Source organism: Molothrus aeneus, chromosome 9 (genome assembly GCF_037042795.1).
Source record: "Molothrus aeneus isolate 106 chromosome 9, BPBGC_Maene_1.0, whole genome shotgun sequence".
NCBI lineage: Eukaryota > Metazoa > Chordata > Aves > Passeriformes > Icteridae > Molothrus > Molothrus aeneus.
Window position 1 is genome coordinate 17,381,815 of NC_089654.1, and position 26,986 is coordinate 17,408,800.

At 37.2% G+C, this 26,986-nt stretch overlaps 1 protein-coding gene across 2 annotated transcripts; it reads left to right on the top strand.

Annotated features, from left to right (window-relative positions):
- On the top strand, positions 1-26,986 carry ABCD3 (ATP binding cassette subfamily D member 3). Of its 2 annotated transcripts, none has more exons than XM_066555760.1 (23): positions 1-145; positions 9,917-9,950; positions 10,944-11,045; positions 12,514-12,602; positions 13,442-13,511; positions 14,267-14,364; positions 14,938-15,061; positions 15,993-16,049; positions 17,176-17,318; positions 17,642-17,711; positions 18,148-18,217; positions 18,341-18,438; positions 18,517-18,608; positions 19,069-19,157; positions 19,233-19,305; positions 20,022-20,085; positions 20,444-20,521; positions 20,614-20,679; positions 20,776-20,865; positions 21,082-21,201; positions 21,593-21,697; positions 23,069-23,125; positions 23,932-26,986. In XM_066555760.1, exons 1-23 carry the CDS (start codon positions 33-35, stop codon positions 24,007-24,009), a joined length of 1,980 nt encoding a protein of 659 aa, XP_066411857.1. In that variant the 5' UTR covers positions 1-32; the 3' UTR covers positions 24,010-26,986. The 2 variants fall into 2 exon arrangements, with proteins under 2 accessions (XP_066411857.1, XP_066411858.1); XM_066555761.1 differs by having other exon boundaries at positions 10,947-11,045.

The following is a 26,986-nucleotide window of genomic DNA, read 5'->3' on the forward strand; positions in this document are numbered from 1 at the left end:
CGCTCGGTCGGCGGCTCCGCGCTGCTCTCGCCATGGCCGCCTATAGCAAGTTCCTCACAGCGCGGCACTCCGCCATCGCCGGGGCCGCCGCCGCCTGCGCGCTGCTCTGCCTGCTCAGCAAGCGGCGGGCGGCCGCGCAGCACGGGTGAGCGCGGGGCCGGGCCGGGCCGCGGGGCGGGAGGGGCCGGGCGAGCCGCGGGGCCGGCGCCGGGAGGCCGAGGCAGCGGGAGCAGTGGTCGCCCTCACGGCCCTGGCCCGGCGGAGGGGCAGCCGTGCCCCTGTGCCACACACAGGGCGCTGCCACCGCTGCCATCACTGCCATCTGCCCGGGAGGCGGCTCCTGGGCACAGGGACAGCCTGCTTCTCCCCACGCCTTCCCCGGGTGAGGTCCGTGCTCCTCTTGCGAGTATCCTACCACCGCCGCCCTGTTACCCAAATTATGTTGGCTTTTTCTACTTTCCGGACTAGGAATGAGTATTGACACTTCTGGGGATGACTGTGTCTGCATAGGCAGTTAATGGACCCAGCTGTTGTTTGGATGCTGCTGTGTGACAATAAGATACACGGGCAGCGATTTCAAAGGGGCCGAATGTGGTGATGTTCTCTGTGAGGTTGCCTTACAGGTATATTGTTCTAGGGTGTGTATTCGTTAATGCCTTACAAAGCACTGGTATTGCAAAGTGTGGCAGACGAAGAATGTATCGCAGGCTCAGCCCTTTCACGGTTTTACTGTATTTGAGATTGTAAGTTGTTAACTAAATGCTTAAGACCTGATGTGTTGCGATATTACAATGCCTACAGGTGTCTTGTAAGCACTACCAAATACTGAGATAGACTTACTCAACAGACTTAAGTAATAACATACCTGAGATTAAGCAAGGATCCAGTTTTATTTTACCTAAGTCCACTCATGCACAGTATCTGTTGGAGTTTAATGAAGTTAGGTAACTGTCACACAACATGGCAGACATTGATACCTCGCTGACAAGTCATGCATTTGCTACCTTACATTGTTTCTTGCATGAGAGTTAAAACAAGATCCTGAGCCATGGCTTCGAGTTACTCTTCTATCAGACTCATAGGGAGGAGTGATTTTTTTCAAATATCTCTGCCTAAGTTAGTCAAATTCCACTTTCAAAAAGCAGAAAAGCTGTACGGAAGGGCACAAAAATGATGAGCTCAGATTTTCATGCCTAGTATAGTGGTGGTTGTCAGAAATACTGGGCCATGCAGGTGTTCCAGGAGCTGTTATGTGTTAAGTCAGACCAAGAGTATTCTTTTAAAGTGAATCTCAGTTGTCCACACTTACCTTGGTTTGCCTTCACTGAGGAATGATCTTGTCGCACACAAACCAGGTTACATTCAGATTGGAGCACATCTTCAAACATAGATGCAGGTCCAGTGTAGTTTTGAAGTGCATTTAATATTTTCCCACTGTTAGTAGCATTCATTTGATAAAAACAGGCTAGAACTTGTCCAGAGTAATCTCCCTATACCTGAAATAGGTATTATGTGGGTCCTGTGCTGTCCCCATTCAGCTGTTTTGCTTTCATGTCTTAATGATGTTGATCTGCAGGACTTGACAATGGGAATGCATGCATTAGCTTGAGGGTCACTGTATGGAAAGTGTCAGCCTAAATGCTGAAGACTCTTTGGAATGTTTCTTTCCTGTGTGGATCTTCAATTTTGCTAGGTATAGTGTTAAAGATCTGAGGTATTCAGATATATTAGGTGGACCAAACATTATTGCAAGATTATTGGGAATTGGGAAAGGAGGATAACTTAAGAATTACATTCCAGCAAATTCAACAGATGCATGAGCTTGTGAGAGCCTGACTTGATCTGTCCCTTCTGCTCTCTCTGTACTGCAGTCTTTCTGATACCTTGTCATTTACTTCTGTAATCTCTTTAGTCATTTTGCATTCTTGAATTTATTAGAAATGCAGTTGCTAAAGTAAGTGCCATGCTTACAAACTTGATTTTTCACTTGTGTGTATGTATTGTTTTACACTTTTGAGTCCCTCCACAGCTTAGGTCTTATTTACTGCTGCTACTGTATTGTGGCCATGGATTCCAAACTCAACATCCAACATTCGGTTGTTTCAATAATAGCTGTGCTGCTGCTTGAATGCTATTTTGAGGATGGTTTTTGCCCACTGGTCTTCGTTCTTTTCTCGATGTTTCCCTGTGAGGCAAACCTTGCCAGGAGCCTTACAGAATGCTACCTGTCAAGACTAGGCAGTAGGTAAGCTACATTGCCTGTATCACCGGGCTAGACAAAAGCATCTGGTTATTACCATTGCCTCATCCTCCTTTAGTCTCATTAGTTCATGTATCATTCATTTCTTCGTGTTTGGTTGCTGATGTAAATTAGAGGATACTTTTAAAAAGGATTGTCTTCCTGCCAAATCTTAACGTTTTCAGCATTCTTGTGCTGGTATATGATGCTGACATTTAGTAACAAGTGAAATCTGCAGGGCCTAGTGTGTCCTTTAACATCTGTGTTTTATATCTCTGACTCTCTGGGAAGAGGAAGAAGTTGGGAAGGCATGGCTGTCCTAAATTTTTGTACTTATTCCTAGGGTGAAGAATTTCACATCTAGATAGTCTGGAAGAGGACTGGTAGTGTATCTGCTGCTTGAGGTTAACTGGCTAAAATCCGTGAGGTGATTTAGTTTTGTGTGTGTGAATTCCTTTGTTAACCTTGGTGTATAATGCCTGAAAATGTTGTGCCATGTCAGTGTGCGGTGAATTTCAACTTCTTGAATTCTGGAAGGTGAAATTCTAGTTTTGAGCTTTGTAAGGGCAAAGGTAAATGTTGCAGACCTGAATATAACCAGCAGAACGCTGGGCTTAACATTCAGGTGAATCATTGAAGTGTTCTAGTGCAACTGTGAACTTTACTTGCAAAACTTCTTCCTTCCTCACATAGTTTCAGAATACATTCTTGTACATACTTTGTGTTCAAAATAACATTTCATGTTTTCCTATTATTTCATGTATTTCTGGAGTACCTGCCATTTTTCTGTTTGATTTTTGTGTGCTTTTTAAAGTTTTGCTGGAATGTCAGCAACAGGCTTGCTGCTGATTAAACTTGGAAAGTAAAATAACATACAAATTGAGAAAAAGAAAATCATGTTTTAGCAAATCAGATGTGTTTGAATGTGTAACACGAAAGTTGTGTGACAGGCCTGTCATGTTGTATGTGTTTGTTTTTATATAGAATAACCAACCAGTTTATAGGCATGATAGCAGGAAGGAGAGGTAGCAACTTTAACCTACTTTTCTGCTGTCAAACAATAGGGGCAAAGTTCAGTACAACTCATATAAAGTAGTAATGTATGAATAATTAAGCTGTATGTGTTATGCCAACCTGCCTTACTAGGTCAAAGATCACTTAATTAGTACTGCCTGGATTAGTCACAGGTGTTTTCTGTAAGAGATATTACACTGCTCATTGATTTTGCAGAACTGGGAGGTGGTGTCACTTGCAATTTACAACACCTTGTTACTACAGGTTTCTGAAATCTTACCAAGTAGAGTGATGTAGAACTGTTTGTTTAACTTGTTAGTTTTCAATCTTACTTCCTTGGAGTAAAACATGGAGAAAAATACATTGGTTCTTTTTCAAAGTTGCTCTTAAAAAGTCTGTTTCCTTACAAAAGCTTTGTGCCCTCTTGGAAGGGGAAAGTTGTGATATCTAAATGCAATTATGACTTCAATTGTAGTATTTGGGTTTTTTTAGAGTAATGAGAAGTTCTTTGAGAAACTACATTATCCTGGGTTTATAATGCAGAAAAAAAAGGTCTGTTTATTCTCTTTCCCTAATCTTGCTTCAAACAAGAAGTTACAGAATATTTGCTTAAGATTTGATTGCTTCAGAATTAAAACCTTAAGGGGTGTTACATAAAGGAGCTGGATATTTTTCATTACCCTTCTAATAAGAATTTTTCCTGAGTATCCATGTAGTTTAAAATAAAGTACTTACGCAAGTAGAGAATGAGCTTGGCTTACTTTCAAAAAGATCTTTAATTCATACAACTTTCTGCTGGATGGAGGGACTGAAGGAAGTAATAGAAGGTAGTACGGGTAAAGAGTTTGAAACTGCAAGGTTAGGGAAAGGGAATAAACAGTTTAGAGTAATAGGAAGGCATTTGTAGTGACAGGGAAGGTGACAAAATATTTTAGAATCTGCTCGTGGGGCCTTTCCTATCACCTAGCTGCATTCATTAAAATCCAAGCAGATGCTAAGACATGGACACAATTTAATATAAACTGAACTTCTGAAACCCCTGTGATGGTATCCCACCTCTGGGGAAAAAATGAATAAAGCAGGAATAGTGCCTGGGGCCTTAGAGGTTAGGCAAGCCTGAAGTGAGGGGAAAGCTCATTGAGTGGAGGGATGTCGAGTTGCAGACAGTGTAAATCAAACAGGGTTTGCACAGTTCATCTTGGGTGACACTTAACCTGTTCTCCTGTCTGTCTCTGTGCTCCTCAGCCATTGTCTGCTGACAGAGTGGCAGCACATGTCACTTGCTCAGTACATGTCCCTGCTTGTGTCCTCAGCTGCACAGCCTGTGAACGTGCAGTGACAGTGTTGCAATCAGAGGTGACAGACACACGTCCAAATGCTCAGAGGTGCTTTCAAACATAAAATAGGAGTTTAGATATAGCAAGTGATAGTTGTAGCTTGAAACAGATGGTGCATTTTTATTCCATTTGAATGTATTTAGAATATTCTCGTCTCTTGTTAGTTTGTGTAATTTCTCTAGATTCTGAATGTCCTTGGGTGGGCTTTGCCAGTGTACTTCAAATGGAGGGACCTGTTCTAGTTGAGTCATGGCTGTTTGATAGGAAGGGTGAAATTACATTGCTGCAGATTAACAGACTGCTTTTGTGTATGTAAAAGCCTTAAAGGGAACCTGTGTTGCTTGAAGGAAAGGTGGCAGGTAACAAAAACAACTTTATGCTAACTACATTGGAGTAAATTTATCCAGATGTGAATGTGACTGTTCAGTCTGCTGCTTGCAGTAAGTGCACTAGCGTTGAGGGGGAAAAAAAAAAAAAAGACAGGATTACTAGAAAATACACTGAAAATGCAGTCTTGTAGCAAAACCTGCCTGGGGCTCAGGAAACTGAATTCAGCTGGAGGGTATGGAGACAGGAGAAACCAGATGACTCAGCCCTAATCGTAGCATTTAGACTGCCTTTGTTTGGGGCCTGGCTAGCTAATTAGTGGTTTCTCTCTTAATTAAGTTGCATAAAATGCTTGCTGTCTAAGGCAAGATCTAATGTAAGTGTGTGTGACAGTGTATAAATTTTTTTAAAAAATATTTTTTAAATTTTTTAGGAAACTAGCTAGAAATCTTTTTCCACTGTTATCCATGAAGGAGATCTGCAGCAACAGGTCAGGCCCAAGCACAGCTTAAGACAAAAGTAATAGTGCTGAGGTTTTTCTTATATGTAAGATATATTATTGAGATGCATTCTTCTACTGAAACTTAGAATTTCCTCTCCAACAGTTCTGCTTTGTCTTCTTCTCATAGGTTTGTAGAAACCTTTTGAGCTTTAGCAATGCAGAGCTCCTGTTTGCAGTAACAGCTGTGACCTTCTGAGTCCCCTTCTTGCTTGCCTGAATACATTCATGAGTAGTTATTTTTGGTTATGCTGCAACTAGCCACCAAATCTAGAGCCAAGAAAGTTCTGTTCTTGGTTTCTGTGTGTGCTCAGAGTGTACTGTGTAAATGGGCATTCTTTTGGACTGCGCCCAGGCTTCTATGTAGGGTTGCTGCCCTTGACCTGAAATAACTGTACTATTGCTCTCTACCCCTCTGTGTGAGACATGCACTATGAAACTCTGCATGCCAGTTAGCTACACCAGACTTTTCTCACTGTAGTTGTTATTTCTTCACACTGTTGCATTGCATCTTTAGCCATTTGAATTTTGTTCTCTCTTTACAATGTCTTAGTGACTCCAAAACTAACCTGAAAACTGCACAAATAATCATGAACTATTGCAAAATTGTTTATTTTGTGTGATTTTTGGAAGCTGTGAAAACTGCACAGTGCCATTCCAACATGTAAGGTCTGCAGGATATGAAGGTTGCCTAGAGGTAACAACTCTTTGAAATGCTACACTAAATCCTAAACCAGATACTCTTTCTTTGCACTGTGTTGAGCAGATGCAAGTCATCCTAACTCCACAGAAGGAAGGTAGTATGATGTGAATGAAATTTGTAGGGTTTTTTTCAGTTAAGGACAGTGTAACAGTTTAAAATTCTTAATCCCTCATAATGTGTCATTAAACAGCAAGTCTTGCTTATCACCCTCTTCACCTGCAATTCCCTGTTGTGCTGAGCTCAGTGTAGATTGCTTCCTCTGAACTTTGTTCTGGATGGAGACCAGTATTTCTAAAGACAGTAAACCTTTAACTTTTTCCTGTTTGCTAGGAAATACCACAGAACTAGTGTGCCTGAGACCTTTCAGTAAGAAGACTCAGGCCTCTTGAAGGCTTTTCACAGTTTCTCAAATCACTTTCTTCTTCAGTAGTGTTGAGAATGATTCTGTTCAAGTAACCAGTATTATTGCATGTTTCTTTAGAGGAATAGCCTCACTGGTATGTAAATAGAGTCACAAGTGCTCTGACCCATACTTATTTGGAGACTGGAATTGCATGATTTCTCCCTCCCCACTGGGCTACCATACTGCCCTTGAAGTTGGATCAGCTGTCAGATGCCTGTACAAAGTCCCAAAACTCCATTAGTTTCTTTAAAGCATCTTGCTGGTAGGGGCTGATCATGTTTCTCATTTTGTAGGAGAAAGGTGTTTTGTTGTATTGCCTCCTGCCTACTGAGTAATTACTTACTTCTCCTTAGAGAGTTGCTATTCAGTTACCATGCACATATGAATGACAAGTTTGGTGTAGTTGTGTCATCCCAGGTACTGCTGATGCCTTTCTTTGCTTTTTATATCTGTGTTTGCTGTAAAAGCCCTGTGCATTTAAATAATGGGTAGCAGGCTACATCTGAAATGCTGCTTTTCCTGAAACTTCTTCAGGGGATGTGTGTTCCATTATAACTCTAGACTCTTTATGGTCTTAAGAAATTTTACACATTGAATTGATTGCTTTGACTGCTTTGTGGAGGGCTTTGTGCAGTTAGATCTTGAAAATATATGGTGACAAGTTCCACTGTTTTTGATTCACTGTTAGAAATGTTTTACTACTGTATTTTTTCCTATTTTTTTCTATATGTTTTCTGGATAACCCTTTTCAAAAACCTTTTCATTGTCATCCCCCCTTGTCTGTGAGGGCACGAAGGAGCAATGGCTCTGTACCAGGGGAGTTACTTGCAATGGAGAACTTTGCCAGCATATAGCACTTACCTTCCTCCACCACTGAGCCTTGTGATGCTCCAGCATTATGTAAATGAGAGGTCTGGAATAATGGAGAGCTTGAATCTATTCCAAGTGTTAGAGCTCTCTGCTGCAACCAGATTGTCTTGCTGTATTCTTGCTGACTAATTGAGAATGTTATTTAGTCTTTAAATTCATTGAGAATGCAACCACCATTCTCACAAAAAAGTTTTACAGTAGTACAATGGAGTCAGGAGTAGTGCCAATAGGTATTGGACTGGAAAGGTTTTATTCCAGGCAGAACTATGGCAGAGTCTTTATTTGCAAATAAAATGAGAGCTATGTAGGCACATTTAATATTTTTTTTTCTTCTAGACTTCATATGTAAGATTGTTTCCATACTTTTTGAAGTATTAGTCTTGTTTTGAGTTTGCATGAATTTTTTAGAAAAAAGAGAACAGAACACTGTTAAAGCTCTTTTTTTATTAGATTTTAAATTTACAAATGCTTCATTTTTATCTTAAACTTTATAACTATAAATGCTAATTAAATGTGAGTTTATTATTAAATGTAAGATCTTGATTTCTGAACAATCCTCCTTTTTCTTTAATGGATAATCAGTTTCAGCTCAGTCAGTAATTTCGGCTGCTCAGTTTCTCTCAACAGCTACTGTAGGAAAAATATATCAATAAGTACATCAAAGATATTCAACTAACTGACAGAATAATTCTGGGCCTTATCTACCTAACAGATAACTCTATTAATATATTCGCTTCTGATCCTTTTAAAGCTGAAATAGTTGTGTATTATGAGTGTTGTGACTTCAAACACTGGCAGAACTTGAAGCAGTAAAGCTTATAGGAATCATTACAGCATATATGGAAGAGCAGCATGCTTTCATGTTACATTATAGCAAGTCATGAATCATCTAGAGAAATAACCACATAGTTTGATCACTACTTATTCATGCTTAAGAATACAACTTTCCTCCTACTGCCAAATCAAATATTATTGGACTGATCCATATGGAAGTTTTGTAAAATTAGAAGATGGATTGAGAAGTTTCTTGTACCAGAAGTACATTGCTCTTGCATCACCAGGATGTAGTCTCCAACTAGATTGTTTCTTAGACTTTACACCCTGTTACCTTTTCTACAGATTTACTGCCCTCACAACCTGATTAAATGTTATATCTCTTCTCAACTTTTATTTTTTCTGCCCCAATCTGGCCCCTGCTGCCCTTCATATTCATTCTTTGTTTTGTCTTTTACACAAGTAGTCTTACAAGATTTTTATCTTCTCTCAGACTTCCGTCTCTGTTACCTTTAATTAAGTTCTTGCTCAACTGGTGGCTCTCCCTTCTTGCTTTCATGGTCTCCTCCTTCCCTCCTCCTTCTTTTCTCATATTCCTCTGCTACCTTGCCTCTGTCTTTCATAGTAATTAAGTTATTTCTTTTCATTGGTCAGTGACATTCATGACATTCATGATCTTTTTAATCATCATAAATTAAAATAGGCACAGTTTCGTCCTAGATATTTTCTTGGCAGAGCTCTAAAACACAAGTGTGAAATGGTGCTGTTGATGAAGTTGTGGGATAGCTGGTTGTGTGGCAGTCTGCTCCTGTTTTGGTGTTGTAGACCAAAGGAGTTTCTGCTTTCTTGTAGTGTCCTAGGTTTTGCCTTGAAAGTGTTGTAGTTTTAAGGCAACCTGCTCTCAGTGTTACAATATCATGGTGAAGAAAGTTGTGGTTTAATATAGTTGGTGGCTTCTTCTAAACTACATAAATTCTCCAAACAGCTTCATGTGCTTGTCTGATGCTTGAGTGCTCCAAAAAGAAGAAAGACAAACTAGAACTGCCTTACTGTTCACTTTTCTTTCTTAAAAGTAGAGGCAAAAGAATAGTGTTGTGCTTTTGAATGTTTGTTTAACACCAGTTGATAAATATTTTTCTACTAACTGCTCTGTTAAATGCAGAGGAAGGAAAATAGACTAAAAACTAACTCCCCTTTAAATGGACATCTTTGCAGGAACTTGATTCGCAGGAGCTGGCTTTGTTTCCCCTGTAGCACATGTTTATGAACAAATAATCTCTCTCTGTAGTAATTGTGTTATTTTTGAAGTCAAATGCAATGCAAAACAAATCTGGTTAGCTTATGTAGATAGTGTGAAACATCAAAGTTGGCTTGCTTGGATTGTTGGATCTGCATTCTTGTAGTTTTCATTTGTGGTCACTGGAACCATGTAGCCATGTTTGTAAAGTATGTGTGAGAAACAGAAAAGCCCTTGGAGTTCATGATACAGAGCCAAGGTAAAGCAGAACTTGGAGATGAAAGGGTGAGACCTGGTTTTCCTGGTTGCTGGAATGAGTAGGGTTTCACTGGCATTACATATGCTGTACAAAAGCAGCATTTAGGTTTGACAGGAGGTAACCCTGCTGTATTGCCCTGAAAGAAATAGGTAGCAACATAATCCCAAGATTTCCTCTCTGTCTTTTATGTGTAGAGATCAAGACAAAGAAAAGTATGTTAATGACAAATAAATACTTTTTTCTTTTCTCTGCAGTAAAAGAAGTGGAAAAGCTTTGCAGAATATTGAGGTAATTCTTTCTTCATGTCAAATATTCTTTAATAATTTTAAATAAACCTGATTTTTTAAAACTTTAAGTCCTATCACTGTAGTTTAATCTTGGCTACTGTGCAAATACAGTTTGAATGATACTTTCAGATTTGCATTGGTGAAACAAATGGAAGAATCAGGTTAATCACAAGAGGCTGAAGTTTGATTCCATAATGATGGATTCTTGATGTGCACAATGTCCTTTTATCTCTTATTGCCCTATAAATTTGTAAGGAGCAGTGTTGTAAGATTTTCTGTATAGATAGAAACAAACAGCTGTTTAGATTTGTGTAGATTTGGTATAGCTTGTGTTTATTTTTTATGTAAAAGAAAAATGTATGGAACAAGATGTTAAGTCTCACAGTTTCTAAATTGAAACTACTTCGAACATCTGGTAGGAGGTTTGTCATTTCCCTGATCTTTTGTGTGTCTGTTAATTCAGTTATTTGAAAGGGATATACTAAATCCCTTTAAGCTAAGATTTTTGTTTCATAGTCAAATAAAATAGACCAAAAGACAGAGTTTGTGATTCTGGTGTTACAATGGTATGAATAGATTCCATGTACTTATATCTTTGCTGAAAACTTTAAAAAAAGGCTTACACTGGATAAATAGAAGGGTGTACGTTGTATTTTCTGAGACCCCCGACAAAGGGAGGAAATCATGACTATGACTCCATGTTCTTAGAAGGCTAATTTATTATGTTATGATACTATATTATATAAAAGAATACAGAAAGGATTCAGCAGATGGCTAGAAGTACAGGTCTACTGGTACTGTACTATTGCAGTTTGTTTTGATAGCTCCCAATTCCTTATTTAACTTGTCTGAGCAAGTCTTAAGTTTGCAGGAAATATTGCAAATTCTGCAGAAGGAAGGTAGCTGTAAATGACTTGGATAGGGGAAATATCACACCAACAGTTCAATAATACAAAAAAAAAATCTCACTTTTCTTGTTTTGTTCTGTGTGCAGCAGAAAGAGGGAAAGAAGGAGCGAGCAATGGTGGACAGAGTGTTTATTGCACGAATATGTCGAATCCTGAAAATAATGGTCCCTAGAACATTTTGCAAAGAGGTAAGCATTTCTTGCAGTAATAAATAATGAAATAAAGCTGGAGTCAAGTCTCTTTTGAAATTACATCAGAATTTAAACTGCATATACATTACTTAAATTGGACTAAATTGTGCTATGTATTTTAAAATAGCAATGTAATAATATAAAAGTCTACATTATGCTCAGTTGTTATATCACTAAAGGTTCTGTTTCCAGTTACAAGATAGGCCATTTACTGTCAGCTGCTAACTACTGTTGTAGCACAACTTTTAAAAGGGTATCTGGGTTTGTCTTGCACAAAGCAGTAGACTTCTGTGTGCAAAAGCTTCTTGCCTTTAAATAGGATGCAGTTCATTCATTATTTTGATTTAGTAACTTACAGCCAGGCCAACCTGTATTAGAAAATGAAGTTGTCAAAAGTTCTCTTCAGCATCATTTCAGGAAAGCTATGCAGTGTAGAAATCAGTGCCTCCATCTTTCTCAGGCTTTCCAGGGCACTTTTAAAAGAAAAAAGATCCAAAGCATTAGTTGAGCTTGGAACTTAAGCAATGAACTGTAAGAACTTATACATCAGGCACAAGAGCAGTGAATTGTGATGTCCAGAATGTAGACCAGGGACCTTCAGCAGCCCAGCTACAAAAAGGAGTTGCATAGAAGGTAGAAGAATGGATGGAAATGCCTGTGAGAGTGCTCACAGAGCTTCGCTTTATCAGCTTCAAAAAATCATGGCTATTAGAAGAGGTTACGGATAATCCCAAAAAAACTCAAACCTTGCTCCCATATTTGAAAACAAGTTTACTGGAAGCTACAGGCTGGTCAACCTCACCATATTCCTGGCAAGACTGTGAGCAAAACTTCCTGTAAGCTAACTCTGGCCACAGAAGGGACAAAAAAGTGATTGCAAGCAACCTGGATTTACCAATGTCAGATCATGCCTTACTAACCTGGTTGCTTTCAGTGATGAGAGAACTGGCTGTGTGGATAAGGGAAGAACAGAGGATATTGAATACATTGATATCAGGTCTCCCTTAATACCCTAACAGCCAAACTGAATTGGCTGGATGAGTGGACAGTGAAGTGCATTGAAAACTGTCTGCACTGTTGGTCTAACTGGTGACTGGCTACTAGTGGCCCTGTTTTGAGTAGGGAGTTGAAGTAGATGATGTTCAGAGGTCTCTTGCAACCTTATGGCAGAAAGGTGTCTTAGAATTGCAGTCACTTTTTTATTCCTGCAATCCTCCATCTTATAATATGTGTCCAGTATATGTATCAACCAAATACAGCTTTTTTAAAAGGCAAACTTTCACTGTAAAAATGTAGTCAGTACTTTATTTAAGGTACTGTATGCTAATGTATTTCCAGCAAAGTAAGTAAATATTACATTAGCTAGGGCAGCAGTACTTTTCTGTTAGATAGAGTTGGATGACTTACTGAAAAAATGGTGAATTTTAGCCATTATTTAACTGTTACATTTTTGTGGTTGTACCAGACAGGTTATTTGCTGCTTATTGCTGTGATGCTGGTAGCCCGAACTTACTGTGATATTTGGATGATTCAAAATGGAACAGTCATTGAAAGGTACCTATGCATTTGTTATTTTTAAACATTCTGTCATGTGTTTAACAGGGAAAGTTGTCTATCAGAATATATATTTGGACATTTTATAGCTTGCTTGTTTAAAACTGTTGGAAAACTGGTGTAGTTGCAATCTGGGGAGAGACCACTATATTTTGATAAATAAATTATTTTTGTTCATCAATAAAAATTAAAAATTAATATTTTTAAACTATTTATTAAATATTCATTTGGTAACATTTTGTCCACTGAAGACTCTAAATCTTGTTGATCTGAATGTCCAAGAAGGTACTTCAGAATAGTGGTTTTATGTCTTAGACTTAGACATGTTGTGTGGCTATTAGGACTTTTATTTCTTCCCACTGAGCTGTTTGCTCTTTAGGTTGATAAAAACAATGCTTTTGGTCTTAATATGTTAGAAAGTAGTTTTTAGACTTCTGATTATTCCTGCTGGTCTTGTTGCTAATTGAAGCAAGTCACGTGTTTTGAACTGTGAATTCAAAATGATACTATGTTTGAGGAGAGACATTTTGTGCTTTGTAGAATGGAAGGACTGCTTTGTTTCTCTTGTGAGAATCTGTGAAAGCAGAGAAGGGAAAGGACTGGTATTCTGTGACCACGAATTTTTGAGCCCTTAATGTGGGCAGTTACAGAGGAGCAGACAGGAGATAACTGCTCAGTCTGCGAGCGTGTCAGACTGGATCCTACAGCTGATGCTACAGGTTTCCATGATGATTTTGTTTTCTCTGTGTGGTCCCCTGAGAGTTTATCCACTTAAGACATGCAAGTTTATACTTTGTTGTTTCTCTTGTAACTGACTCTTAGCTGGTGGTCATTTACAGTGCTATCATTGGCCGCAGCAGAAAAGATTTCAAGAAATACTTGTTCAACTTCATTGCTGCAATGCCTGCTGTAAGTGCTTTTCTTGTGCTGACCTATTAGTAGAACATATTTTAAATGTAAATTAAGATTTTGAGGAAAAGGTCTCAAATGACTGTCTTAAAACCTATGGAAATTAATTGTTTTACATACAGGTCTGTATGAAAACACATTTAATTTTCTGACTCCAGTATGGGGAGACTTTATCAGCATATTTCCTTATTGGTAGCAACTATTTTTTTAACAGCTATGTTCAGGTTTTCAGGTTAGTTTTGTGGATGACAATTTTGACTATACGTTTGGAATTCTTTTGGCATCATTGAAGATGAAGATTTCTTTTAGACTTAAATTTTTATGTTTCTTACATTTTTCACAGATTTGTAATGCTTTCTTCCACACTTTAACTTTCCTTGAGTTTATTGACATCTCTGCTCTGCACCAGATAGAAATAATTGTTGCTATCTGGTTTGCAATAAATTTTAAAACTAGTTGACAGATTTAAGGCAGTGGTTGTAAAATGGTGGCTCTATTCTAGAGTTTATCAGAAGAGCTGAAAATATGTAATATGAATGTATTTTATCTTAAGTGGTGAGATCCACTGGGACCTGGAGACAGAAACCTAAGCAGTGGTCCTGTAGATTGGTCTGATTGGTCTTAGATATATTTATGGCATTATTGACTTTAAGGGGAAAATTGATCTATTTTAAAGTGTTAACACAATTTATGCTGCAAATTGATGTAAGTATATTTGCTCTTGTTCGTTAAATATTATTGTCTCTTATTTTTAGATCTCTTTAGTAAATAACTTCCTGAAGTATGGTCTAAATGAACTGAAGCTCTGCTTCCGAGTAAGACTTACCAGATACCTCTATGAAGAATATCTTAAGTAAGTAACCTTGTCTACAGATTTTATAAGTCAATTCAAGGAATTTTAAATACTTAGTGAAAAGGTTGCAAGGTTGCAATTAACTTGCAGTTGAGGGTGAGTGGCTTATCCAGGCTGTATATGCCATAGATACAAAGACAGTAAAGTTGGCTTAACTGGGGGACAAAATGCACTGCATTGCTTCCATGATTGGGTCAGATTCCAAAGTACTTCAGGTGCCTTCAGATGGTGAAGACTGAATTGGATGTATGAACTTGAGCAGCTCCTTCTGGACTGAAACGTGGTTGTCAGATGGGCTGTAGTAGATTGTGTGAGGGTTTTCTAAGTTCAATAGCAGCACAGTATGAGCCTGAGCTTCAGCTCAGACATCCTGGAGCCTAAATGCCTAAACAATCCTGCATCATTTAATGTGGGTTTAGTCAGGTAAAAGCACAAGCTGCGTTGATTCCATACAGTAATTTAATGTTTGCCCTACTTAGCATCTCAGTTGTATGAAGCAAGGGTGTCCCAGTTATTTCAGATCCCAGGTAATGATTTTTTTTTTCCTGCCACTTAGCAATTGTTTTGTTTCAGAACTTATACATACTACAAAATGGGAAATCTGGACAACAGAATAGCCAATCCAGATCAACTCCTTACACAGGATGTGGAAAAATTCTGTAATAGTGTAGTGGACCTGTACTCAAACCTTAGCAAGGTAAGTCTTTTGAGAGAGAACTTTGAGTAGTAGCTGTAGGCATTTAGGGTGGGAGTGTCAGCTCACAACAATTGCTTGGAGTATGGGACTAAAAAAATTGTTTATGATGCTGTAGTGTTTCATACTCTTTTTTGCTTTCATGACCAAAGCACTGCTGCGAGTTGTTATAATTTGTATTAAATTTTCTTTTAAAGAACATAGAGCATTCTTTTGCAGATGAGCAGTGATGACTTTGCTCTCTTAGGTAGATAGTTTTCAGAAGAAAAGCAATGGCTAGCTCTCAGTTACACATAAATATTTTTGTGTGTAGGGAGGTGTGGTTGAATAAGCTTTTCTGTTTCTGGTGTGAATTTTAAGGTGACTGGGTAGTGAATGAGAATGCTGTTGACATTTTTAGACTAAATTTTTTTGATGCTATGTATTTCATGCAAGCTGCATATAAGTAAACTACAATTTACTTAGTTCAAAACCTTCTGACTACAAAACCTGTAATTCAGCTGTTTTAGCTTTGCAAGGGAGGTTATAGAAGTTTGGAATATTCCTTCTATCAGGTACATAGCTAAATATATGACATTATCTTTTCATTCAGTATTTCTCATAATTACTTCAGTTAAAGTATTATGGGTTCTAGTCCACCTTTGATAAGTGAGCAGAGTGTCATTACAGACCTAAAATAGCAAAGTACTCTTTTCATATGGTATGTATTTATCTGTAGATCATGATGTTTTTATGTTCAATTCTAGAGCCAGTGTTTTCAGGAAGAAGTCATGTGGCTGAGAATCCTTTTGTCTTAGCTTTCAGTTTGTATAATAGACTAGCCAGTATTTTAGTACAGAGCTGTAACTGTTCTTGGGGTGGTACATGGCTTCTGAACAGTTTTATATTGGTTTTGTGTTTGTGTTCTAAGCCTTTTTTCCTATGCTTCTTGCAGCCTTTCTTGGATATAGTTTTGTACATCTTCAAGCTAACAAGTGCCATAGGAGCACAGGTAAATAAAAGGAGTGGTTTTTTTAGAACTATGAGCACATTTTCCCTTCCATGATTATAGCCTTGTACCTGTTTGGAATCTGAGGAAAACTCTAGGTGGTAGTTGTGGATTCCTACATTATTTGAAGGGCTATACTGAAAATAGGCATTTACGCTTAATGTTTTGTGTGCTTTAGTGCCCTCTATTTTCAGGCAAGCAAAATAAAAAATCAGTATTTTCAGGCATTTGATCAACAATTTGAAGGACCAAGAAAGTTCTTTATTTTCTTCTAGTACTTATTTATAAATCCTATTTAGTACAACATCCTTTTAACTGTTTATGTCTTGCATGAATTGCATTTAAAGGTGAAAATAAGTTTTCTGTTTCTGTGCAGTCTCTATGAAGGGGAACCATTTCTTGCTTGAGCTGTAAGACTCAATAAGCTGAATAATTGCAGAATTAAGTCTTCAGATTAGTGAAATGATGCATTATCAAAAATGTTCAGGAGTTGAACATTTTTGATAATGCATGTGGGTCACACGGTGCAAGTTTTGTTGAGACAGACTTGCAGTAAGGCTTAACTGAACCTTGGTAACTGTCAGTCTCAGATGTCTTTGTTCTGCTCTCTGTAGTAGTTATTGTGTGCAGTTTATGCCAAATTCAGTTTATGTCATTCCATGCTTCAGTGATATTTAATCATCTGTTCTTCATCCATGGAAACTTAGGATCCAGGACTACTTGAGAGACCAGGAAACAGTGGACAGTGGGATTGAAATATTGACTGCTGTGTGACACTTCAGCAAATGTACAGGGAAAGAAGTAGGCAGAAAGGAGGGAGAAGAAATGGGAGGGTATCAGTAAATCATTAATGAAGTAATCTAGGACAGTAGGGGACAGGTCACACTGGGTGGTGATAAAAACCTGAATAGAAGGCTGGGGCGGGAAGGACATCTAGGGACAGAAAATTAGGAAAGTAGTATCTACAACACAAAAGAAGGTGACATGATGGGAATCGTAAATGTAATTGACTTGGCAACATAGGCACATAGGAGGTGAGAACTAAGGGATTCATGCTTTCTGGGCACTTTGGATACAGATACTGTCATTTGAGACCACCTAAGCTTTTATTCTTTTTTGATTTTCACAGGGTCCAGCTAGCATGATGGCATACTTGATTATTTCAGGGTTCTTCCTTACACGTTTAAGGAGACCAGTTGGCAAGATGACTATTATAGAACAGAAGTATGAAGGGGAGTACAGATATATCAACTCACGGCTCATTACAAACAGGTATACACCTGCTTGGCTGCTAAGATACAAGTGACTGTACTGTGGGGTAAATGGAAGTTGTGTGTTAAAATATACTTGGGAAGTGTGATGTTATCAGGTCTGAGCCAAGTGTTTGCATCTTTATGTACTGTAAAGTAATTTGTATGTGCATTATATTCCATAGTCAAGACAGAGTGGGGTACAATAATTCTGCGTTCTTCTGTTGTGAAAAAGCCCTTGTTTCATAAAGTGACTGAAAGTGCTATATTCCCATATTTTATGGCTTTTTCAAAGACTGTCTTTAACAAAATGAAGTTGCATTATTTTTATTTGTTTCTTTTTAGTGAGGAAATTGCTTTTTATAATGGGAACTTGAGAGAAAAACAGACTATTCACAAGACTTTCCGTAAGCTGGTAAGCCTCTTTTATTTCTTAAAACATTTTAAGCAAAACTTAATTAATTCTATTGTGATGATTCTTGACATGTGCTCATAAAAATTGACTTACGGTGGCTTGATCTTTTTGCTGCTACTTTCATTTGATTAAAAAATTAGCTGGTAGGCTATAAGCAGAACAGAACATTTCTGTCAGAATGGCCTTTCTCTTGCCACTTACCTCCTTGTCACCCACCACAATTACTCTTCTCACTATTTAGTTTCATGTGTAGGTTGTTTTGATCACAAATGTAAGTCTTTGCCAGCATGGACTCTTGTCCAGTGCTTACCACACTTAGTGGCATGTTAATTTATCTGAGGTACTGAAAAATAATTGTTTGTAACCAAATGCCTTATAAAAGATAGTAAAACAGGTACTGGTAGAGTTTGAACTTCTTTCTTCTGTAACTTACCAGGTGGAACACTTGCATAATTTCATCCTGTTCCGGTTCTCTATGGGTTTCATTGATAATATCATTGCCAAGTGTAAGTATGTCTCAAGTGCTAATGGATTCCTATAAACAACAAAACAAACTTTTTACATAAGAAATGTCTTTTTTCTTACTGTTTCAATTAATGTGCAGCTTAATATTTATTCTTAAACTGCAGACTTTGCCACTGTGGTTGGCTACCTGGTTGTTAGTCGTCCATTTTTGAACCTGTCTGATCCCCGTCACCAGAATAGCACTCATGCCGAACTTTTGGAGGTAAATAGACCAGAATTAAAACATCATCTACATTTTAAATTTTGTTAGTCCATGTTAAGAAACTTTCTTCTACTCTAGGATTACTACCAAAGTGGAAGAATGCTACTGAGAATGTCTCAAGCTTTGGGCAGAATAGTCCTAGCAGGCCGTGAAATGACAAGATTGGCTGGGTAAGCTTAATAGTAAGAATCTTTCTTATCTCAATTTCAGAAACTGATTGTAGAATTAAAATAAGCTTATGTGCTTAGTTCCTTGCAGCGTGCTAAAAATTCAGCAATTAAAAACATTTTATGCTGAAAACACTTCTGAAGATGTGCTATTATGTCCAATAGAAATTTCACATCTTGATAGTACTAGCATGCAGTTTGAATGTATGGTTGAAACCTTGTCAAGTGCTCTTAAGTCAATTATGTATTGATTATTTACCAAAATTTTTTTTACACTGTAAGAAGTAAAATTTGGCTATTACAGAAAAAGGAAAAGGAGCTTTTAAAATATGGTGCATATTAGACAACCTGGTGCAACTCTAAAATGTAAACATTCTGCTTCTGTGCTGGGTTGAATAACTTTGTCATTTTAGCAGTTTGACAGAGTGCTTATTAGACCTTCTGTGGATTTTTTTTTCTTAAGTTTCACAGCTCGAATCACGGAATTAATGCAGGTTCTGAAGGACTTGAACAATGGCAAATATCAGCGTACAATGATATCACAAGAAAAAGGTAGATGTGCTATAATATTCAATATGTCATTTCTGTGTAGCATTTCAGTCACTAATACATTTTTCTTTATTTAAGATGGAGATAAAAAGCAGCCTTTGTCTTTGATACCTGGATCTGGAGAAATTATCAACAGTGATAACCTTATCAAGTATGTTTGTGACGTTTCCTCAGGTTCAATAGTTCAGTATTTTTAAAGTTGACTTTTTTCAAGTCTTTCTCTCTGCGACCATTAATAGAGGGCTGAATACCTGTTATTACAATTTGCAGTTCCTGTTGAACTTTATTTATTAGTAATCCCACCTCAGCATTTCTGTTCTGTAAGCCAATCCTTGTCCTCTCATATTAGCAGAATACATATTCTACTCTCTGAACTCGGGGATTTTGGTAACATTCCTACTGTCCTTTAGAATATGACTTCTCAGACCATCTTGTTTCCTCTTAGAAATATATTAGTTATGGATTTTATTCTATTATATTATGCAAACAGGCAAGGGGGAGGTGAGCAGAGAAGTCATTCATTGCATGTTGTAGAACTAGTGAGATACACTTCACTACTAGGTTTAAAATGCCATGCATCCTTAAATGTAGGTCTATATCCACAAGATGGTCTCCTGTTCTGGAGACCAAAGGCTTAGAAGGATTCAAAAAACAAATACAGGGGATAAAACCAAGCCTGTAGATGTAGATGTTTAAAAGCTAGAGTTTCAAGAACTTCCTTAGCTGTTCATAGCTAGAAACTGGGAGAGTGAATGAAGTACTGGTGAGGTGTTTCCCAGTGCCTTAAATCTCTCAAGTAAACACGCAGTATTAGCTTCTTTTAGACAACTGTTGTTTTTTTCTTTTTTAACTTTGCAATACATACAGGTTTGATCATGTTCCATTGGTGACACCTAATGGAGATGTTTTGATTGAAGACCTTAACTTTGAGGTAAGTTTTTTAGTATCGTAGGAAACAATATTAATATAAAATTTTCAAGGGAAGACGATAGCTTCGAAGGTCATCCTGTTTATAAGAAAAGTACAAACAAATTGTCATGTTAGTTTAAAAAAAAGACAATAAGCTATTTTACCCAAAAAAGTTTTTATTGTTACAAGTTCATTTTCTTCCAGCTGCAGTTGCTGCTAAACCAATTGGGGAAAAAACCTAGTTTTTGCTGGAAATTGCTCATTGTAATGTCAGAAAGTTGTGAACAAGCATATGATAATACCAGATTGTCCTATTGATTGTAGAAACTTTCAGCAATACTTTTTCACTACCCTTTTATGTGTTGGCTTCTTAATTTTAGGTTCGATCTGGTGCAAATGTGCTGATTTGTGGGCCAAATGGGTGTGGGAAGAGCTCCCTGTTCCGTGTTCTTGGTGAGGTAAGGGAACTTTATAAAACAAACAGGGGAGAATGCAGGGCATGGTTATAATTGGACTTTTTTGTCACATTTTAATCTTTCTCCCTTTGCAGTTGTGGCCGTTGTTTGGTGGGCGTTTAACAAAACCTGTAAGAGGAAAGTTGTTCTATGTTCCTCAGGTGAGACCAAGTACTTTACTCGACAGTAATGTTCTCTGTACTTTGACTATGTTTGGAAATATTTGACATATCTTTTTGGTTCTAATTGTATCTCAGAGACCATACATGACTCTTGGAACGCTCAGAGATCAAGTTATATATCCAGATACTTTGGAAGATCAGAAAAAGAAAGGGATTTCTGACCAGGTAATGATAATTAGTTCATTAACCCTTTGTCTTGCTCAGGATGAGTAATGCTTCCAATTCAGAAATACTGAAACTGCTATGAAAAGCACTGCTTTTAATAGGACTTTAATATTTACCAGGGTTGATAATGTTATGGTATAATCCTTTATAGCTTTTTCAACCACTTGTCTTTTAAGTTCACGAAAGCTTTATTTGTCATTTGTGTTTCCATAAAAGGTGCTGAAGGAGTACTTGGATAATGTTCAGCTGGGTCCAATCTTGGAACGTGAAGGAGGCTGGGATAGTGTTCAGGACTGGATGGATGTACTCAGCGGGGGAGAAAAACAGAGAATGGCAGTATGTCTCAAAAGCATAAATGCTTAACAAATGCAGAAGTAAAAAATGAAATGTGAACTGTAAGCTATTTTTATTTATTGAATATTAGTATTTGAGTTAGAAGAAACCTCCAAAATGTGAAATACCTAAATACTGAGGGAACAACTGGAAATAGTGGCATTTGTACTCAAAATTTAAAAGGAAATACTGGCTTTTGAACATTGTCTTGAATAAAAAAAGTATGAGATAATGTACACCTTCTGGATTTTCAGGTTTCAGTGGGTAGCAACTTAATTCCCTTTCCATAGTGGATTTTTGGACGCTAATTCTTAGTTTAACTTCTACCACTGCACCATCGCTGGTAGTTCTGTATCCACAGTATCTTTTCTTTTTTTTTTGGCTTGCATTCCAGATGGCAAGGCTGTTCTATCATAAGCCCCAGTTTGCAATTCTGGATGAGTGCACAAGTGCTGTTAGTGTGGATGTAGAGGACTACATTTACAGCCACTGCCGAAAGGTGAGAGCTCTTTGTTTCTGAAATTATCTCTCTGTGCATTAACAAGAAACCTAAAATGGTACAAGGTTCATTCCTCCTTATGCCTAGCGCAGAATAAAATTTAAAAAAAAAATCTGGAGAAAAGCTTAGAGGGGCATACAACTTTATGCATGCTAGAATTCAGTAATCACTTTGTAGTCCCAGGATAATTTAGATGTACGTATAGCCTCTATGATATACACAGAACTCTTACTAACTGTTAAGTACCCTTACTTTTCCAGATAGAGTCTTAGAATGTCAAGTAGCACCAAATAACCTAAAATTGTAGCATGTCAAGTAGCACCAAATAACCTAAAATTGTAGCATGCTTTCTTGTTCAAAAGGCTTCTTTTGGCCAGGGCAACAGAAGTGAAAGGTTGGAAGTTCACATTTCCATCTATTTTGAGATATGAAAAGCCAAGCACTCTAGGAAGATATGATGATAGAGCTTTGTGTTTCCTTGTTGTCTTGAACTCACCATTTCAGATTCTCTGTAGTGCCATGTGAAATCAATAAGATTCAATTTCACACCCTAGTCTGGGAAAGAAAGGGCTTGAAATGACCTTAGTTATTGAGTAGCAGTATTCCAGAATGATAATGGAGCAAAGCTGTGCAGCCACTGAAATATGTTCTTCAAACTGAAGGACCCCTCTGCAGTAGTGAATGGACAGGTGAGGACTCTGCAGGAGAAGGAGCATTACTTCATGAACTCGTTTTACTACATTGGTATCAATACCCTTACAATTTTTAAAGCCTATTTTCCATATGCTTCTTAATCTATAAACATGAACATTCATTTGTGCTTGCCAAGTGGCTAGTGCATGTTGCTGAAAAAGTAGAATTCCTGGTTAGACTGTCCTTACAAAAAGAACAAATGTCATCTTGCTTTATCATCAGAGTCATTTTGTCCTTGCTCCTACTGTTGGGGATGAATAGTTGGCTAAGTTGAAAGGAAACAAAGGAAGGTTATTCACTTTAAATTGTCACTCTAAGTGTGTAATTGATTACTGCTTTTGTGGCTTTGGAATTTTTTTTGTTGTGAAAATTCCTTTATTGCCAGCTTTATTGTTTTACCTGCTTCCTGACTTGCTTCTTTTACTCACTTAATTCTATGTTTGACAAGTCTTTAGGAGCAAAAAAATAGTGAAATCAATTAAAAATTATAAATCCCTCCTGATTGCTTCCCGCCCCCCGCAAAATCTTGTAATAAAAGCTATCTATGTATAGTGTTTATAATAGTCTGGAAGTTTGTGGTTTTGAATTTAAGATCTTCTTCTGATACAATACTGAAAAATTAATAACACTTTAGCCATGAAAATAATGAACTGTTTGGTGGGTATTTTTGTCATATAGGTTGGCATCACTCTCTTCACCGTTTCCCACAGGAAGTCACTCTGGAAACATCATGATGTATGTAATCTTAGCTTTATTAAGACTATTTCTGGGTTTTATTGACTGACTGTAGGAAATTGACTTGGTGATTCGAGGTTTTATCATTTTACATCCTAATAGGTCGTGTTCTATTTGGGTTTTTATGAGGTTTGACTTTTCATAATCTCATTTTACTCTTTGAAATTTTCTTATGCTTTTAGTTATGAAAGAATGCTATCCATAAATTTTAAATGTATCTATAAAATATGAGAGGCTTGCTTAAGACTGATTTCATAGACTCAAAAAAATCCTTGAACTAGAATTCAGTAAATAGCATGGATTCTTTTGCTTTCATTATATCTGATATATTTATGCTTTAAAAAAAGTCTCTAAGACATGGACTTTTTTATTGCAAACTAAGATTTTACTGTTCTTTTTATGCAGACAGACTGTACCTGTGGATAAAAATACTGAATTCATACATGGGGATGAATCTGTGCCCCACAAAACCCAAGAGAGCAGTGTTAAGTTAAGATATGGCTGTTAGCAGACTGATGTATGATATGCAGAAATACAGTTTAACATTTTTACAGAGGCAGGTGAATTTAATGACATGTGAGGTGAGAGCAGCTTACCCTCTGAGTTTAAGTTTATCCTCTAAAACTTTTTAAACATTTTTTTGAAGTTTTTAAAATACTATCTTTTAAAAATAATATTTTAAAATTTTATTTATAAATATTATATATTTAAAATATATATTTTAAAATTATATTTAAAATATAATTTATTTTGGTCTTTATAGAGCCGGTAATTTTTAGTTAATAACATATGTTGTTTTTTTTCAGTTCTACTTGCATATGGATGGCCGAGGAAACTATGAGTTCAAGAAAATAACTGAAGACACAGTTGAATTTGGATCATAAAGTCATGAACTGAACTGCTAGAAATTGATCATTACAAGAAATGTGTAGAATGTCAGACAATGTACCATAAAATTACTCAGCTTGTTAAGCATTTACTATTATGTAGGATATTGCTAATTGTGTATATGTTGGTGTAATTATTGATACGTACTAAGAATGTCCTTATTCTTGTGGTTTAAAAACCTGCCTAAATTAAATTGGGCTTAAATTAGTGTAACCTGATTCATCCTGGGATGCAAACCATTTGAAATCGGCTGATTTGACTTTTGTAGACCTTCTTTCCCTTTGGTGAAAAGCCCTGTTAAAATTAGGGCTGCTACCTCTCTTGTTCCTGCAAAGCGGTCTTGGATTTTTGCTCTGTTGTATGCATGTTTCAGAGAGATCTCGCACGGTGCAGGACGTTGTCCCATCTTCAGATCTGTGCCCTGTTCAATGAAAGAGCCTTTTCCTTGTCCAAGCCTTGTGATGTAGCCAATGTGCCCTTGCTGAAAAAGGATGAACTGAAACTAAAAGACAAAACAAATTCCTTCTGGTGTTTAAAAAAAATTACAATTGTTCTTTGCTGGGATTTGGATTTACCTTTACCATCTGTCTGTCCATGCAGTTATCTCTGCAGCTCAGCTCCCATTCTCTCCCAGTTTAGCAAAAGCTTCCTCCGTCTTCCAGCCCAACTGTCCTTTTTCTGTCCAAGAAATACTGTGGTAATGAAGCATTGAGAGGAGGTTGAGGGAGGAAAGGACTGACCCACAAGAAAAAACAGGAGGGAAAGAAAAGTGGTGATCCTTGTATCAAAGCTTGTGAATGTTTTTAGCTCTGAAGAAGTTAATGACTCCCACAAGAAGGAACAGAGAAAAGAGTGTGGGTCCAGGCATGTGTTAAATCAGTAGAAGTTATAATGAGCTCAAAAATGTTAATCTGTGAAATAGCAGACAGTTGTGCTGTGTTCAGTCCTGTAATACAGTGGTTACTTTTTCCAAGTTCCTCCTTTTCTCCCTCTTCAAAAAAATTTGATGATCCTATAGTTTTAGCTGCCCTTCATGTCTGAATTTGAAAGCAAGTGATAATGGTACTCTCTGTTTGGTCTTCTGGACTGTGAAGCCCGAAACAATGCTTTCATTCTTCATGTTTATTCTCTGACTGTCATGATGTTTCTTGATTTCTGTTACAAATTATTTACTTGTGATTCTCTGTGTTCTGTAAGGATTTCCAGTCCTTGCTGGTTTTCTTGTTCCAGCTTCCAAATCCCCTCAAAGGAACCAAATTATTACAATATTTTATTGTAGTTTTTTTTCCATACAAGTGATTACTGTGCTTGTCATTTGACTATGACAAGCATAAATGCAGCAAGGTGTTTTTTGTGATCAGGGAATAGGAAGGTGTATTTCAAACTGAATTGCTGTTTAGGCTTTAAAACAAAAAAAATTACAATACCTGTTGTACAGTGAAGGTCTAGTAGTTTTTTAGTGTTCCATGTAAGATATAGGAATGCACTACATGAAGGCATGCATAAAATATGCAATACATCTGTACTTTGTGCATCTTCTATTGAGGGTTTAGGTTTAAAAAAGCCCCTACTTTTTATAAAATGAATATGTACTTGGATGCACTGCTGTTTGTTAATTTTTACCCAGTTTAATTAGGAAATTTATTTCATGTTGAAATTGCTACCTGTTAATATTTTTCCTTTTATCATAGTTCTTGCCCCTACCTGTCAGTATTCTTTCCAAGTACTCAAATGCAAACAGCTGTCATGGTACAAGAATCTAGAGACCACAGTGGAATCTGAGTATAATGCATCAATCAAGGTCATAAAAGCTTCTCTCTCAAGTACAGCATATTCCAGAGAATAAAGTACCAGAATAATTTTTGTGCTTGTTTTACAGGAAGGCAGATAGGTGCCTGATTTCACTAATCTCTTGGTTCTCTTCATCCAGGTTCTCACATCCGCCATAACGTAGCAGGAAGCAGCATGCTGTGTGTGAGGTTGTAGTCTTTTTCAAAGTGTAACTATGGAAATAGGGATGACAGGTCAGTATGGGGTGGTTTTTTGGTTTGGGGTTTTTTTTTGTCAAAGTTCTCAGCACAAATGCAACTTCTTCTCTTGGAAGGGATGTTTTAGTAGCCTTTTAGAGAGACAAATTAAAAATTCTCTAAACTGAGAAAATTGCTATGATCTTTGTGATTAGGGCAGTCTTGCAGTGGAGTCGCGAACTTGGGATACTTTAATGTGTTTTTAATGCTAACAAGTAAAACCATACACAGCACACTTATATTGCCCCCAGCAGCCAATCCCAATTGTACTTTACAATTTTACTGGATGTAACAGAGTTTTGTGTAATCTTGTATTAATTTTTAAAACTAATAACAAGCAAACAAAAAAATCCATCTTCAAAACCAAGGAGGAATACGTTTGCCTTTAGATGCTATGAAGTTTGTTGAAACTGCATATGCTGGTATCTCCTTAGAGCCAGGACTTGGTGTTTCTAAATATACTGGAAGGGAAAAAAATATTCTGTGCTTGATTGTAAGGGAGGCTTATAAAGAAAATACAAAAAAAAAATTTTTAGAATTATATTCTTGAAAGGCGTTACATTAAAGTGTTTGAGATAGACTTGATCTAATGAGAGATTGTAAAAAAAAAATCTAATGGAAATGATGCAAGTCTCAGTTCCGTTGCAGAATTGCACTGTGATACTGTACATTAGTTATGTTTCTTTAATAGCACAAGTTGGAATTTCATGAAGTGGAATTCTGAACTACCTTAATAGACACCACACTGATGAACACTTTCAGTCTCAAATTGCTGGTGCTTTGAAGATGGTACTGGAAATAGTCAGATGGCTGCATTTCAACGGTGGGAAACATTCCTGTGTGTAAATACTGTAAAGTGTTTTGGAGGGGGAAACAGCGCTATGTAAATGTAAGACATTAAGTGCCTCTGAAATAATAATAATAAAAAAACTAAAGATAAAATATA